Source organism: Echeneis naucrates, chromosome 9 (assembly GCF_900963305.1).
Source record: "Echeneis naucrates chromosome 9, fEcheNa1.1, whole genome shotgun sequence".
NCBI lineage: Eukaryota > Metazoa > Chordata > Actinopteri > Carangiformes > Echeneidae > Echeneis > Echeneis naucrates.
Window position 1 is genome coordinate 23,964,944 of NC_042519.1, and position 16,746 is coordinate 23,981,689.

General features: G+C 42.2%; 3 protein-coding genes across 5 annotated transcripts in view; 1 reads left to right on the top strand and 2 right to left on the bottom strand.

Moving 5' to 3' along the window:
• The window catches only part of shld3 (shieldin complex subunit 3), a 2,967-nt gene extending 762 nt beyond the window's left edge, over positions 1-2,205 (bottom strand). Inside the window, exon 1 of the mRNA XM_029509689.1 lies at positions 847-2,205. Within this exon, the coding sequence (XP_029365549.1) occupies positions 847-1,440 (594 nt within the window). The 5' untranslated portion in view covers positions 1,441-2,205. The remainder of the gene's footprint in view (positions 1-846) is intronic.
• An 876-nt stretch (positions 2,206-3,081) lies between these two features.
• On the bottom strand, positions 3,082-10,199 carry LOC115048309 (serine/threonine-protein phosphatase 2A catalytic subunit beta isoform). The gene is made up of 8 exons (XM_029509683.1): positions 9,771-10,199; positions 8,326-8,364; positions 6,423-6,593; positions 4,953-5,126; positions 4,603-4,692; positions 4,356-4,517; positions 3,972-4,090; positions 3,082-3,847 (listed from the first exon to the last, which is right to left on the bottom strand). Exons 1-8 carry the CDS (start codon positions 9,870-9,872, stop codon positions 3,775-3,777), a joined length of 930 nt encoding a protein of 309 aa, XP_029365543.1. The 5' UTR covers positions 9,873-10,199; the 3' UTR covers positions 3,082-3,774.
• A 698-nt stretch (positions 10,200-10,897) lies between these two features.
• Positions 10,898-16,329, top strand: srp19 (signal recognition particle 19). 3 transcript variants are annotated; one of them, XM_029509698.1, is made up of 6 exons: positions 10,898-10,973; positions 12,840-12,997; positions 14,186-14,261; positions 14,723-14,794; positions 14,878-14,986; positions 15,223-16,329. In XM_029509698.1, the coding sequence occupies exons 2-6, from the start codon at positions 12,960-12,962 to the stop codon at positions 15,351-15,353; spliced, it is 426 nt and encodes a 141-aa protein (XP_029365558.1). In that variant the 5' UTR covers positions 10,898-10,973; positions 12,840-12,959; the 3' UTR covers positions 15,354-16,329. The 3 variants fall into 3 exon arrangements, with proteins under 3 accessions (XP_029365558.1, XP_029365557.1, XP_029365560.1); XM_029509697.1 differs by lacking the exon at positions 10,898-10,973 and having other exon boundaries at positions 12,806-12,997; XM_029509700.1 differs by lacking the exons at positions 10,898-10,973; positions 14,723-14,794 and having other exon boundaries at positions 12,806-12,997.
• The last annotated feature ends 417 nt before the right edge of the window (positions 16,330-16,746 follow it).

Here is a 16,746-nt window from a genome sequence, read left to right on the forward strand (position 1 = left end):
ATGAGTCAACCCATTGACGACTAATTTTTCCCAGAGTGGTGTGAATGTGAGGAGATGCTGAGCACTGAGGAAAAACAGGAAGGACATCGGGACAGATTAAAATCCACAGACACACAAACACAAACCCAAACCCACTGATGTTACTCTGATAATAAGTGTTAGAATAAATGTATATAAAGTGATTATCACAGTGCTGCTCAACTTTTACTGACCCTGCAAGAATGCAGAAACCTGTGTTTTTATTAGCAGGAGCAGAGGTCATACCTCCGAAGAAGATTTATGAAGAAAGGGAGGATGTCGAAGCGAGATTACTTCGTTCATAAACTAACCCTCAATGTGTTTGAGTTTCTTGTGACTTATAACTTGAATATAAATCATTCACAACTTGCAGCTGTGTATTCTCACCTTTAGAGCTGCAAGATTTTGTAACTAGGGACCACCCTAAGGAAATAAAAAGGGGGAGAACAGAAGAGATACTCCAGAGCGGGTAGAGAGTGTCACTGAGCACATCTCTGTCTGTTCTCCTTGCAAGTAAAATGAGCGCTGTTGTCCTTTGTCTTTCTTCCCTGTGTGTTTTATAATGTTCTAGGTGGCTTAAACCTGACAATAAGTCACACTGGGAGAAGGACATCAGCTGCGATGTGTTCAGTGAACGGTGGAAAAACCAGAATTGTACCAGTGTGTGTCTGTGTTGATGTGTATTGAAAGTGAAAACTCTGATATCTCCAGGAAGTTAACGTTCATACACCCTCCACTGGTCATCAACAGAAAAAACTATGAATAACATATAATAATAACAATAACAGAGCTGTTAAAGACAGCCTGAGCAGAGAACATTGTACTGACCTGCTCCATGTCCTGGGTCATCCCACAGTTGTCCTCCCCGATCACCCATTTGGCCCTCTGGCGGAGGTGGAGTCCATGGACGGATACCATGTGATGAAACTGTTTGGACATGGACTGGCAGCTCCACTGCAGGACTCCTCTCTGTGTGGAGACACTCCAGGAGCGTTTGATCGGTGAGTCTGTGACACAATCTGTGTCTCCCTGGGGCAGTTTTGGGGGTGACAGTCTGGTGACCCTTTTCTCTTTGCCTTCCTGTGTTTTTGCTGTTGGTCCCCTTGCAGTCTCTTTATGTGAATGATCATGACGTTTTTCAGCAGCAAAGCCACAAACTCTGGGCTTCTGTCGACTGTTTTCTGGGACAGATTTGGTGTCAGGGTGCGATCTGCCGTCAGAGATGATTAAATCATTGGAAGTGATGACAGGAGCCGGTTTGGTGGGCCTGATGGGCAGCCTGTGGCCTGCAGTGGAGAACCAGGGCCTGAAAACCGGAGGAGTCCGACAGGGGAAAGGCTCCAGAAGCTTCTCTGTCCTCTCTATCAGAGAACCGAGTCTGTCTGCTGATCCAGATCGATAATGGACAACCACGTCCTCCATCCAGACGAGCAGACATCAGAGCACCGACTCCACCACCCCCATTAAATCATCCCTAGCTTCTGCCTCTGTTCACAGTCAGGACTTTACCTTCACACATTGTTTTTGGTTTATTTTTCCATCCAGAATCGTACTGCTGTTTTGTTTCAGGCTGATTTTAGATCTTCCGAACTGGTGGTATTGAACACAATAATCACCCAGATGATCGGAGAAGGCTCAGAGAAAGCTTCCGATCAGCTCGAAACAGTGTAAGAACCTACATATCAGAACTATAACTTTAGTTTAAGTCTAATTTTACAGTCACAGTTTCATAAAAGATGCCGTGTTTTATTTAACAGAATAATTTCTCCGGTTCAACTCACCGGGAGCTAATGTTTTTAGCTTAATAAGATAGTTAGCTAACGGGCTAAACACAACAATAATAAATAAGCAGGGAACAAACAGAGGAGCTATACACCTTCAGACTGATGTTAGACATAAATCTTTTACTTTAACTAAATATATCCACAGCATACACACCGTTAATAAACTAACGGAGTCCCATCAGGAGGCTAGCCCGCTAGGTGGCTAACACGGAAACGGTTTGTTGTGCGCCTCACGGGAAGTCTCGCGAGACTTCGTCTTCTTCTTCCGGCGTTTAATAGCGGCTGTCAATGCAGCTCCGTCTGAAGGTGGAGCAGGATTATCTGACGACACTTTCTCCAGTCGATCATTTCCGCCGATCAGTCTGACTAATTTACCCGTCGGCCATCTTGGTTTTTAAAATCTGAATTGCAGGAGGTGGAGCTCACCTGCCCTGTACTCTCTTCTGGTTGGATGGTACAGTCTGTCAGTCATACCGTAGCCACGCCCACAACTCCTCCCCTCCTTCCTGGTCTGTTTCTCTCTAAATGGAGCATGATTAAAAAAATGAACACAATGTTGTGTTGAAGGAGGAACATTTTCCCATAGACTTCAATATAAGGTAGGAGGAGGGACATTTGAACAGTTTTTCCCCCAGGCCATCTCCCTCCTCAGCAAATCCTGTTTTTCCCCCATCCCTGACCTCACTGTGGGTACATCCCACCTAAATTGTATTTTTTGACGTTAACTTTTTTTTTTTTTTTTAATTTCTCTTTTTTAATTTCTTGTTATATGGTGCTGTTACACCAAGACAAATTCCTGTGTATGTCATACATTTGGTGAATAAAGTGATTTTGATTCTTTCCGATTTTCCCATAGACTTCAATATACTCTGACTCTGACTACAGCCTGTGGAGTCACCCTGATGGTCAGTAGGTCTTCAGCTTTGGTCCAGGTCTGAAGACACTTTGCGGTTCATACACAAACTTTTAACTGTAAAGTCATTCTGAAGCTCACGTTGCATTTTATTGTGGCTGGTTGGTGTCATTTCCGGTGCGACTGCTGTTTCCTGCTCAGTTTGTCAGATACATTTTCAACAAATAAACCGGTTGTCATGTTTTTGGGTTAAATGGATTTGTCAAAGATTGACGCACTCAACGCTCACCTGAAATCTGAAGATTATTAGTTAGATTAAGTTCTCTAAATCATTTGTTTCACCAGAGGTGTGTCACCATCTGAACTTCCTGCAGTCGGAGCCACAACAGTCAAAGCCGAGCTGAAGAAAAGACACCGAAGCAGCTGAGCAGTTTGTCAATAGGACATTTTATTTCATACGTCTGTTGTCTTTATTCAAATTACAGTAATATACTTGCTGAGATGACCACCGGCTGCAGCTTGGACAGCTAAAACTGACAGCTGTACTACTTGAAGCAAACTTTTTTTTTTACACTTTTTTTACCTATTTTTTCCCTCCTTTTTTTAAAATGAACTTGCAACAGAAAAAGCACATACTGTATGCCATGAGATGTGATGAACGGTGATGTCAGGTAGGTAGGGTTTTAGTGCTGGTCTAAAAAAAAAAAGAAAAAAAGGAAGAGGAAGAAACAGAAAAACAAAAAGGAAAAACCTTACGCGTTGTACATGTTGTAAAAGGATCAGAATATGGCACATTTGGTCCACGTTGGTAGTTTTATTATCTCGTTTTCAGACATGTAATAAACAAAAAAGAAAGAAAGAAAACAGATCATCATAGTTGTGTTGTTTTCCCCAAAAGCACAGCATTAATGACAGCATTGAAAACACGACTGTAGAGGGGGCCGATCTTAAGTTTCTCTTTGTTAAAATCTTGAATTCATCAGCCAATCATTTGTTTCTATTCTCCCTGGTACAGTGTCATCATCATTATTAGTATCTTGTTTTCATCCAAAAATGGGGGGAGTGAGAAGGGAAGGGGGTGGAGCTTCATGGATGACAGACAGGGATGGCTTTGGACATTCACAGGAAGTAGTCAGGAGTGCGTCTGGTCACATGGGGCTCTCCGCGGCGGGGGGCGGGGTCAAACTGAAGGCTGAGAAGGCAGAAAGTTTGTTGTTACTGACGAGGTCACTTCGTTCAGATAATTTGAGCACATTCGTCCTTTGGTTGTTCGTCACTGAGCCCAACCCAACTGCCTGTGATAGGCTTGTACTTACAAAGAGTATTTCAGAGTGTCGTCCAGTTCCATGATGGCTGCCTGGTTTCCACAGCGGTAGCAGTAGTTTGGAGCACTGAAGATGGTCACCACGTTCTTATCGTGGCCCCAGTTGTAGCCCTGACAGGAAAAAAAAAAAAACAAAAGGGCGTCCTAATAAGACAGAAGTGCTACCACCTGACCACAGACAAGATCACATGACCTGTCAATGTGAACTCTTTAGCACAAACAGCAAAGAGCTGCACGCTCCCTTTTTACACCAGAGTTAGTGTGTGAGACACAAACATCAGTCCTGAAGCTCTAATCTCATACTGACACTAAAGTAGTGAAGCAGACAATTCTACACCGAAGTTTCAGTTTCATACACAGACAGCAGCAGTTTTACCTCCATGACCAGCTGATGGGCACGGGACACCAGAGTGAGGCCGTTGGCGTGGTTGAAGGTTTCAGAGATGTCCTGTCCAAAGGTGTAGCCGGCACCTCTGGGAGAGATACCCCACCCGCCGCGGTCATCAGGGTCCGACCAGAGCAGGTCACACATGGGACCCTGAGGAGGATCAAAGCTGTAACTACAAACATTCATCTGAACAGAAGGTTGTGACAACCTGACGTGGTCAGTAAAACCTGTGTACCTCATGTGGGACTTCTTGCAGGCGGTCCAGAGCTCGTATGTGATCCAGAGTGTCTATGGAGGGAGACAGACCTCCGTGGAGACAGAAGATCTGAAACACGAATGCACACAATGATTTAAAATGGGGCTATTGGGCAAAGGGGCGGGGCTTAGTGGCTGTTAAAATGGACAAAATAATCAAGGGTCGTGACACCAGTTACTTTAAAATTTATAGCAAATGTACTTTTTGTACCCAAACAATCAGAATGATTATTATTTTTGGCAGGGGTTTCCTTTACACTGTATGGACCTGTAATTTGGCAACTGCAAAAGAACCCAAAGCAGTTTCTGTGCAAAGATGGCGCCGCCTACCTGTCCGTCGACCAGTGCAGTGAGCGGCAGGTAGTCGAACAGGTCTGTGAAGTACTTCCACACGTTGGCATTACCATACTTCCTCAGGCACTCGTCATAGAAGCCGTAGACCTGCGTGATCTGCCGTGACTCATGGTTCCCTCGCAGGATGGTGATTCGCTCCTGGAAACGAACCTGAATGACAGAATGACAAGAAATGAAAAAGATGAGTGAAGTACTGATCAAGAGTGAGAGAAAGAAAGATGGTTTCAAAGTGCAAATATTCTCATAATTGACGATACATAATTTGTTTAACAGCCAAAAGCCAGAGATAAATATTCCTGCCTAGGCAGTATTCTGAGCATGTTCTGTTGGGGCGGCAGGAAGGACGAGGACACCAAGACAGGACAACACAGACCAACAGGTGGACGGTATACCAAGTAAACCACATCAGTGCCTGTGTCTCTTCAAAACATTGAGTCTTGATGGATAAACAAACAGAATGAGTCAGGAGTCAGACTGATCCAGATCTGATCAGTTTATCACTGAAGTCAGTTTCAGATTGGACAGATCAGCTGATTCTGTTTAAGGAGGAAACAGGAAGAACCATCAGAGAGGAACTGATGGAGGAGCCTCCTCCTGTGGATGTCATTTATCACAAATGATGCAAAACTCAATCTGTTTTAATGAAGTGACATGCTTCAGTGCTACACACTATTGAGACAACATTCAGTTTGTTAGAATTCAAACCAACCCCTCAGTGATTTCATCTCCTGTTTTACACAGTGTGGAAATGAGTTTGAACCAGTGCTGAGCCAGCAGCGCTCCCTGGGAAACGCCTCGCTTCACTCTGGGAAAAACGCCCCGATGAATCCAGATAATCACCCTTTTTGTATATTTTCTGTTTACACACAAATACCCAAGTTTCACTGTTAACTTGGTGCACTTAGCCAAAGTGAGCAAGTAACTGGGATTTACAGAGCCTGAATGCAGCCTCTTAAGGTTTGTCGTTTCACTCATTTCTGCTGATTTATAGATCCTCAAGTCGATAACACAAAAAAATTTAAAGTTTCTCGCTACTCTCATCCTGTAAAAAAACAAAAACAAACAAACAAAAAAACCACTACCAACCAACAAGTGTTTCACCCTCAGCCACAAAGAGGTATATGTGATTCCAAGAACTCCAACTACTGCTCAAAAGAATGAGCAGATAAAGACAGAAAGTTCCTCACACTTGTTTGGGTAGATCTAGAGCTGGGTTCAACGTGTCTTTGGTCATTAGTCCAGCTGTTCTCCCCTTTGACAGTGAACAGAGTCTTTATTATGTCACAGATTGAACTAGCTGATTCTGAATGTGGTAAGGTTTAATAAATGACATCTAAAACACAAAGATGAAGATACAGGAAATAGATGGATAGGGCATCAAACTAAGAGAAACAGAGCGAAGTAAAGATTTTTCTATTTCTGAGGGATCTGGGCTCCAGTGTTTACCTTTAACGTGACGAGCAGTGTAACCGTCTCCACGGAGTAGTAGCCTCTGTCGACGTAGTCTCCCATGAACAGGTAGTTGGTGTCTGGAGACTTGCCTCCGATCTTAAATAGCTCCATCAGATCGTGGAACTGACCGTGGACGTCGCCACAGACTGTCACTGGGCATCGCACCTGAGGGGACAGGTAGCAAGTGATTAAATCAACCAGGCTTCTTTTCTGCTACATTAACGCACGATTCTCACATCCCGATTCCACCTGCAGTGTTTGAGTTTAATATGTGGTGGAGCATGACTGCAGCTCATCTTTTCTACGTCACTGTTCATTTGATCCATTTATCTGGGACAGCGATAACCCAAGACAAGAAAAGAAATGTGAGGAGTGGGTAATCAGAAGGTTACATTTTGGATTGGTCTGTAATTTAGAGCAAACATTAGACCAACTTCACACACTGAATGTGGTTTAAAATAGTATTATTTTTATTATATAGTTTCCTCAAATGAGTAATTTCCTCTTTAAAAGATGTAGTCACTCCAGATCAGATGTCAAACACTATAATTAACGTGTGAGGCCCAATAAAAATATGGGGGCCATGCCCAGATAGACTGGGACCCACCTCTAAAAGATTAAGGTCAATTAAGACCCGTCCTGTTTGATGAAGACACTGCTCAAGTAGATTTAGACCCAACCTGACCCCAGCCAGTTAGATTAAGACTCCACATGAGGAGATTAAGGTTTAACTGAGCTTTAACTTACACGACAAACATTATTTCCACATCAGACTGAGTGACAGCGTGGGGACTAGTGATTTCCTGTAAGGGCTGCCAAGCTAGTATGGACCGATGTGAAGTGAGGCATGTGAGGCCTTTAAGGGACACGAGTAAACGGTTGATACAGAAAATAACCTTTGTTACGGTTTCCACCTTTAAACAGCATGAGGAACGCTAACTGCAATTCAAGGTTCCTACTTGGGATAGTAAAATGTCGGGTGTACCATGACACTATTGTATTTTTAAATGTAATGTGAAAGGACAAACTATTGATCTTCATTGTTTGAGGGATTCTGAGTAGAAATAATTTCTTTAAAGACTTAAAGTGGCATTTAAAAAGGAACGGGTGTGTGAGCCTGCAGCTCAGCAGACACAGTTATCAGTGTAAACAAGGTGTGATATTGTTCAGACTGTGGAGGCTCAGTCACTCTGCTCTGAACAGGCCAGAAGGAAAGACACTGAAAACCAGACCAAGGAAACATTAAGTTTCCTTAATGTCTCCCTGTAGACATCCACATCCTGAATTATTATTAGAAATAACCTCCATTGACTGCTTACAGGTTAAAATAAAATGAATACTGATGGGAAATATTCCAGCAGCAGAACCTGAACAGTCTGTTGCCCTTTTTTACTATACGTTTCCAAGAGTCAGCAAATTACTCAAATAAAAAGGAAAAGCAAACATGACGTTGGTTTAAATGGCCTTAGTTAAAGAAGCAAGTTGTTTTGGAATCATTGATTTCACTGTATTGTTCTTAATTCATTTTGATTTTATTCCTATATTTTTTCTGTCTGTGGCTCTGCCACTAAATTATCTACTCATCATATAAGACAATTAAATGATCAATGACTTATTCAACAACATCCAAAGCATGTGAAATTGACCAAATCTTCAATTTAGGGCATCTGATTGTTGGTCAGAAAAAAATGCAGAATGGAGACATAAAACAGACAACCACAAATTAACATGACAAATGATCAACTCTCATTTCATTTAAGTTTTTAGTTGCTATCTTGATTTATTACCCCCTACTCTATGGCAGTTCAACAGTTGGTCCCCTTAATGAGTCAGTAAATGTTTGATTGTTTTTCTGTGAGAGTGTTGAGAGAAAAAAAAAAAAAAGACTTGAGCTCACCTCCTGAACGTTGGACTCCTTGGTCAGAATCTCCTTGGCCTGAAGGAGAGACAAAGATAAACTTTTTAAAAAGACATTTTCCTTTCATCATGTGACCAGACATGGTCAAGACTAAAACTCCTCAGACACACAAAATGGTAACTCATGTCATGCTAGTCCACGTTTAGCCTCCATGAAGAGGTTATTTTGAGATGCCCATTCTTAGTGACCTTGTAGAACACCATAGTGATTGAAATAAACTGGTCATAGATAAAAAGCAAAGTGTGGGTAGTGCCCATCTGACGTTCTTCATTTCCCAGAGTTTGATGTGACAATTGTCCAACTGTCAGGACAAAACCTGAAGCCAGTCCATCTCAGGGCTAAACATGTGATTCACAACACCGCCAACGCCCAATATCTCAAAGGAGCTGCAACTATTCACAAATTAAAATGTTATAATTGAGGCTTGATGCAGTTGCAGAGATCTCCTGCCTTTAATATCCTTCTACAGATGTAAAGCAAAATGGTTGCTTACAGAAAAACTAACTAATATGATCAGATTTTGATCAACGAAAATTAACAAAAATGAGACCATACCCAACGAAATCATGGTTTACTGCCATATCATCATCAAAACGTCTCATTTTTCATTGTTATTCTTTTTTACAGGTGTTTCAGCCCACCCCACGCCCAAAAAAAGAACAAAAACAAAACCAGAAAGCAAGAATTTTGACATTTTTGTGCAATTAATGGGTTGATGCGCATGATCAATGTGAGTCATGCTGATCTCTGACATACTGTCATATCAAGTAAAAATCTTTTTTTTCTTTGAAAATAGGTTTCATGTCCAAACTTTACGCTCCATGAGCTGGCAGCACATGTTCCCTGTCTGAGCTGCTTGATTTCACTCTGCTCTCCATTCAGCAACATCACCCAAAATGATCTCAGTCCGGGTTTACACAACCAACGTGATTTACAGAGCTCGTCCTGCAGCCTGTCACTGTGATCCAAACGTTGTTTCAAAGCTTAATGTGGATGATGCAGAAAAGCGACAGGGCGCGGTGCGGGTCTGTTCACACTGAAGCCAGAGTACCAAACATCGGCCCGGTCCCGATGTGAGTGTCCGAGCTGGGGGACTGATAGGAATGGAGCAGTAAAACGGTATCCGTCTACTTGTTGGTATTGCTGTAAAAGATGCGAATTTTCGGCCCATGTCCGGAAAACCGTCCACAGTATCAACATTTCAACGACCCTGACAGAATATGGGGCCAACATATCACCTTTACATTCACTCCCCATGCCGTAACTGATTGATCGACCCGGGATGACTGGTCGAAAACCGGGCGAAAATAACCGCCTTGCCGTTACCACATTCCAGAAATTAGTCGGAGCCGCTCTCGCCATTTAGGCCACATTGAAAGGAAGGCCGACAGAGAGTGAAAGCTGGGCCGATGGTGCTCACTTACCTTCTCACAGAGTGTCCTGACTTGGTTTTCCGTTAGCTGCTTACACTCGTTTAGCTGTTCGATCCATTGGTCTAATTCTTTAGTGAAAGATTTGTCTTCCATGACAGCCGCGGTAGCTGGCTAAGCTAGCTGTGTTAGCTACCTGAAAAAACAGACTGGCCTGTGTCTCAGCGTTAGCCGCGTTAGCCTTTAGCTCGTCGTATTGTTAACCCGATCTAGTCCCGCCAAACCGGTTGGAAATTCCACGAGAAGACCTAAAAATAAACAACCCTTCACTCAACTTCTATCATGATAAATTACAGATGTTTAGTTACCGACGTTAAAAACTAGTTTATACGGGCCGGGGGAGTCAAAAGGGTCGAAAGTCCCCGATGCGGCAGACCGTAGCTGCGGGAGTCGGCGGCGTCGCAGCGGCTAGCCGATTAGCTGAAAGAGCTAGCTACAATAACATCCGGGCATTTCAGCAGCACCCGAGTCTGCGCGTAGGTGACGTCATTGGACAGAGCGTGAAATGCGACAAGCAAACGGGTCCAAACGTAAAGCCGGCGTCCCCCAGAAAGGACAAATGTAAAAAACATCACGGTTTAAGGTTTCTTTAATGTCTTCCTATATATTCAAGAGCAAAATGCACTTTTAGAGTCTGCCTAGTTTTATTAAATAGTTTCATGGCTTACCTTTAGACTTTTTACAGTTTGTTTTTCCAGTCTATTTCATATTGCACTGTTTTGTACCATATTATGGGCATTATGTCTATGAATATTCTCATTCATCCAGGTCATTGGACAGGCAGCTGGACTTGTATTTGTCTAAGAAGAGTCTGAGGCAGAGGACAGATTATGGGTCCTGGGTTCGATCCCGGCCTTCCTGTGTGTCTCCGAAGACATGTTTGGGTTCACTGGTGACTCTAAACTGTCCGTCGGTCTGTCTGTCTCTGTGATGGACCGGAGACCTGTCCGGGGGGAGCTGGAATTGGCTCCAGGACCCCCCGTGACCCAGAAACGGGTCAGAGGTAGACGATGACTGATGAGTAGTATATTCTACACTATATATATCGTAAATATTCATTCATAAGTAACGTTTCCCAGTTTGGGAACGACACAGTAACTGGCTGTGATCGCACCGGATGGGCGGTACTGCGGCTGCTCGTTACTTCCGGGCCGGTGTGCTCGGGGCTGTAAATAAAGCGCACCCTGCAGTAGTCGGCCGTTGTGTCAACCGATTTGGTTCCCCATTGGAATTCGTGTTCCCCCTCGAAAAGCCATGTTAACTGACGCCGCCCACAGGACCAAACCAGAACAACTGGATATACGGAAAGCGAAGTGGTACAAACATTTAGAAGACTTGAGTGAGATTGCAACGAAAACAAGATTTCCATGTTGGTTTGAATATATGTTATTTAATTTGGTACTACCAGTCATTGATTGTAATGGAAAAGAGGTAATTGCAAAATCATGATTTCGATTCATGATTTTCGCGCCTGTTGATTGGTTTAAACTTTTGAATGAATACATAAATACCATGCTTTTGTGTTGAATTGTTATTTTGTCAATGCGACAGTTTAATTTTGATCATCTCAATGACATTTACGTAGGCCTATATCCTTTTTATGGGCACGTCCTATCACAGATAATGGTTAGGCTTTCAGAAAAAAAATGTTCAGTGAATGGATCATTGATTTGGGTGACCATAAATGAATAAGCTTCATATTGAGGTCCAAGATAACGGAAGGGGGTGTAGGCCCTCTCTAATATCAACATCGGACAAGCAAAAAGATTTGTCTCCTTTTCACGGTTTGGCCGTGAGCTCGAGTTAAACATGAAAATGTCGGTTACTTTTTCACTCTGTTCTCACTCTAGTTAACGAGCGGCTCCACTCTAACTTTGAGGAAAAAGTGATTTGTACTGCTCCTTTGAGGGCTCGTAGCGTGAAAAGTATACGATTTAGGAGAAAACGGTTTGATGTTCTGGGAAGAGCACAAGATTTCCTCCGTTTTAAAGTTTGAATAACATTTCTACGTGGAAGTATGACTGAGCTACTCGACTGAGAAAATATGTGAAATTTTGAGGCGATTTTTCGTCGGCTCCCATTCATTCTCTATGGAAAATTTCGGCTGGTTTTTTAGGAATAAGAGTGCACAGTCTTCTACTGTGTAGAAGTAGTGCCTCTGAGCGAAAGCCCGTGGCACTAAATTATATTGATTATTATTATTATTATATTGATTTCTAAATATTTACGTGGGAGCACAGTCTCATAATTTCGATGGCTGTCTTTAGCAAAATATGTAAATTTAATATACTGGCCCAGCTTTTTCATAAACACAAAAGTTTCATTTAGGCAAGTCTGCATTGGTGGTTGCAAAACTTTGCATGAATTATGACATTGATTAAAGAATATTCTTTATCAACTAAAATATCACTCTTTATAAAACCGAAAATAATAAACCTACAAATACCTTGCCACAATGTACGGGTATTTTTTACATTTCCAGAAGACAGAGACAACAGTCTCAGTATAACAGTCAAAATAAGCATAATGTCCATCTATATCATCATATTTTAATGTCATTAAAAAGAAGGATCTAATAATTCTAATTATAAATGACACCTCTTTTATCTATAACCACGGAGAGTTTTTGAAGCAGGGACCAGATTTTTTTCCAAACATAAAGTATTCACACTATTAATCAAGGAAGATATTCCAGGAGGAACAGAAACAATATTACATTGGAAAAGAGAATAGATCTTACGGTAATTTTTACAGCCGTATGGGTTGAAGCATACTTTGCCAACTGGTGAGCCAGATACATCAGTAAAGGGAACATTAAGCACAGAAACAGAGATCAGCCAACACACTGAAAGTTTTATTATGACGGTGAAATTAACGTAGCATGGGCTACTGCAGTTAGCCTGGTGTGACGTTTTTCCCATTTCGCTTTCCGTACATCCAGCTGTGTTTCCATTTGCGTTTCTTCCGTAAGTACGCACGATAACATAGCAACCACGCACGACTCGGTCGTGAATCAGCGTAAAGGGGAACAGGAACCTGGGGGGAACCAAATCGGTTGACACACCGTTCGGCTGCGGCCCTCCAGAGGAATAATCCAAAAATATTGACCTGAATCCGTCATTCCAGCGGGATAATCCGGCGGACGGGTTCTTCTCGGTGCCCGGCCCAGACTCGGCCTCTACGATGGCTCACCTGACCCAGAATCCCGCCGATAAGGAGAGGTGAGGCTGCTAGCTTCGCTAAGCTAACGCTAACAGACCCGGCTGTGAAACTCCTGTAGATACAAACTTTGTTTTCTGTGAAGGTAACGCGGTTGTTCAACTATTCTGTGGTGATGTTGTTGAACTAAAGGCGACAGTCTTCAGTTCGGCATACATATGACTCAGATTTATACTTTTCCTTCTGGCTCACAGGATTCATTCAGACGGAGGGCTAAGTGTGTGGTAAACCCGTTAAAACGTGTCTTCACGGTGTCACTTTAAAAACACACTCTTTTTAGTGTTGTGTGTGTGTGTGTGTGTGTTTGTTAGTTAATGTGGAGTTTAAAGGGAAACATGAACAATGACACCTGGGGTTTTTAAAATCACACATTATTGTCATTAAGTTTGGCCTGAAGCTCCACCGGCCTTTAGCATGACGTGTAAGTCCTTAAACTCCTATTGAGCTCCACTATATTCTGTTATTCTTAAATATTTCGTGTTAAAACATCTGTTACACGCCAATTATTTATATTTATTCATTTATATTTTTAGATCTCTTTAAGTTATTGATGCATTCATTGTTTATGACAGGTTTGTCACAGGAGATACAATGGTCAAACAAAACTTGTTGTTTTTTCTCATGATTAATCTCATGAACCTCCCAGAATAAGTGTTCGACTTTATCTGCAGTTAGAGCATTTGATCAACTGCACCCTCCAGATGAGTAAATCATTCAGTCTTAAAAATGGTCAAGATGAAAATATTCTCATAACAATTTTTAGGTTGTCAATTTGACTGAGAGAATACAATAAATATCAAAGAGAAAAGAAATCTGCAGGTCTCTACATTTATTAAACAGATTTTTCTTACTGCCTGTGAACTTTGCTGCCATTTTAGTCTAGACCTGCTCTATATGTAAAATTCCTTGATGTTACTTTATGCACTATATAAATAAATCTCATCTGGTTTCGATATAAATCATTTTGATGACTGTTTAATTTGGGTTGTTTGTTGTACCTGCTTGTCTTCGGTCGGTAATCTGAAGCTCCACAAACATGAATGAATTGGAATTACAGAATAAGTAGACGTTTTCCCCTTCATTGTTGGTCTCTTATTTCTGTAAAACCAGACCCCTGTTGGATTGCTCTTCACATCAGCCCCCCCACCCTGAAGCTGGTGCTGTGAATAAAAGCTGACTGTGTGTTTCAGGTTCATCTGCCTCTACCCGGTCTACATCAACAGTAAGAAGACGCTGGCTGAAGGGAGAAGGATCCCATCGGAGAAGGTGACTCTTTAAGTTCATTTATCACCTTCAAGATCAACACATGTTACACGCCAATTATTTATATTGTGTTTTCATATTGAAAACACAACTAATGACCTAATGAAGCTGGATTCAGATTCCTGAGACCTGGTCGGCATTAGTTTGATTTGAGCCAGGTCTCTGCAGACTGGTACAAAGACAGGTGGAGCATCAGGATCTGGACCTGTCCTGGAAGAGTCCACATCCAGAGTGGTCCAGTCAGAGAGCTGAGGCAGGTCTAAATCAGTCCGGACCTCCTCCCAAACTCTGGTTTTAGGATTCCTGATCAGATTCCTTCCTGCTGAGGACCAGACCAGCTGGTCCAGAGAGTTGGATGACTTTTCTTATCCCTGTTTAACCCTTTTAGAGTCACATTAAGTCTCTACACGATCAGAATCGGCCCTGACAACAGGAAGTGTTTCATGCTGCTGTTGTGTCTTCAGGCTGTGGAGAATCCATCCTGCACTGAGATCAGAGATGTCCTGACAGCAGCAGGAATGAACGTCTACATGGAGGTAAAACACAAGCATGCACACACACACACTGGCATCCGGGCTTAGCTGCACATCATGATGACATTGAACTCTGCGTTTTTCAGAACAAAATGCATCCCAGGGAGTGGAACAGGGACGTTCAGTTCAGAGGGCGAGTCAGAGTTCAGCTGAAGCAAGAAGACGGGAAGCTCTGTCAGGAGAAATTCAGCTCCCGTAGGTCTCACACACACACACACTCTTCATCACCTTCAGCAGCTGGCGGACAGGAACAGTGACCTTCTGTTAAAAGAAGGATGGAGACTCTGATGTTCTGGTATCAAAGTGTCTGTTGTGGTGACCTCGGAGGAAGGTGGCTGTAGATAAGGAGGTTTGATAGATTTCTGTACTGTACGATGTAGGTGTGATTGGTTTAACTGCCTCAACAGTGTCTCCTTTTTTTGTCCTCTCAGGTAAAGCTGTGATGATTTACGTGGCTGAGATGATTCCAAAGCTAAAGACTCGGACACAGAAGAGTGGAGGAGGAGACACCAGCTCTCAACAGGGAGAGGGAGGCAAGAAGAGCAAGAAAAAGAAGAAGTAGACATAATGACACAAGACAGTTTTATTTTAAAGTAGACATCCCAAAGGTTTTGATTTGGGTTCATTGATAATTGATCAGCTCTGGGCAGAATCTAAACCTGAACTCAAGTTGGATTTTTTTTTTTTTTTTTTTTTTTTTTTTTTTTGTTTGGTAAAGTCAAATGTGGGACTCTCATTCAGCAGCACAGAAAACCAATCAGAGCTAAAAGCTGCTTGGCACAGTGATGAAGATATGAATCTGTTTCACGCTTTAACGTCTGACAGGATGAATAAATGGCTTCTTCTTTAGATTTTGTTTTTGTTGGTTTAATCAGAGTAGCTGATCAGTCCACATTGGAGCACAGCAGCCTTTTAAAACATCTGGCTGAACAGGAAAGTTCAGATTCAGGACAACTTTTGATCCAAATCCTCAACATGACCTGATCAGATGATCAATCAACAAATTCGTTCATTCATCCATCCATCCATCTTCTCCTCTGATCTGTTTCCGGGTCACGGGGGGTTCTGGAGCCAATCCCAGCTCACTCTGGACAGTCCATCACAGAGACAGACAGACCTACGGACAGTTTAGTCACCAATGAATGCAAACAAATTGTCTCTGGAGGCCTCGGGCCGGGATCGTTGTTGTGGGGCAGCAGCATTAACTATGATGCTGTCATGCTGCTGAAATCAGCCCAACTTGATTTAAAAAGGAGAAAAACTTGCAGCACAACTTAGATTATTATGCTCAAAGTTATATGTTCAAACACACAATTTGTATTTTGGGATCTGCAAACTCCTTCAGTGTCAGCAGATCCACATTCTGTCCTGTTCCACGACACCATGTGAATGAGGTAAGACTCATGTTTTTATTCTTTGGACTTGTTTTAACTTAAAGAATTAACCACAAATTCAAAAAGGATGTTTTTGGTTTTTTTAATGTGACAAAATGACGATTGAATAAAGTGTAAAATCAGAATGTAACAACAATGAAAATGTTTTCAGACTGAACACATCAAACTTTTGTTTTTCATTTAGTTGTTTAGAGTTACTTATCTGGGTGAACATGTTCAATGGTAAGTAAAAGTCAGCGACACAAGAGATCCTGTTCAGGACTCAAACTTTCTCTTTACATGTACAGTAGAATGGAAACAAACAAAATCCAGCCCAGTTAGCAGCCAACAAAAAAGACAAATACAAACTATAATTCATGAAATCAATATATTTCATTTCTAATAAAATCCATGCCGCCCTGGTCGCATACCAGGGGGCAGGAGGTGATGTCTAATCCAGAAATTTTCAAAACAGGTGATAATCTTGTGCCCAAACAAACTTCCATATGACCAAGGGTGAGTGTTGCACCGTCGTAACAGCCCCTCCACCGTCATCTCTCTGTCTCCGAAAACCAACGCCAA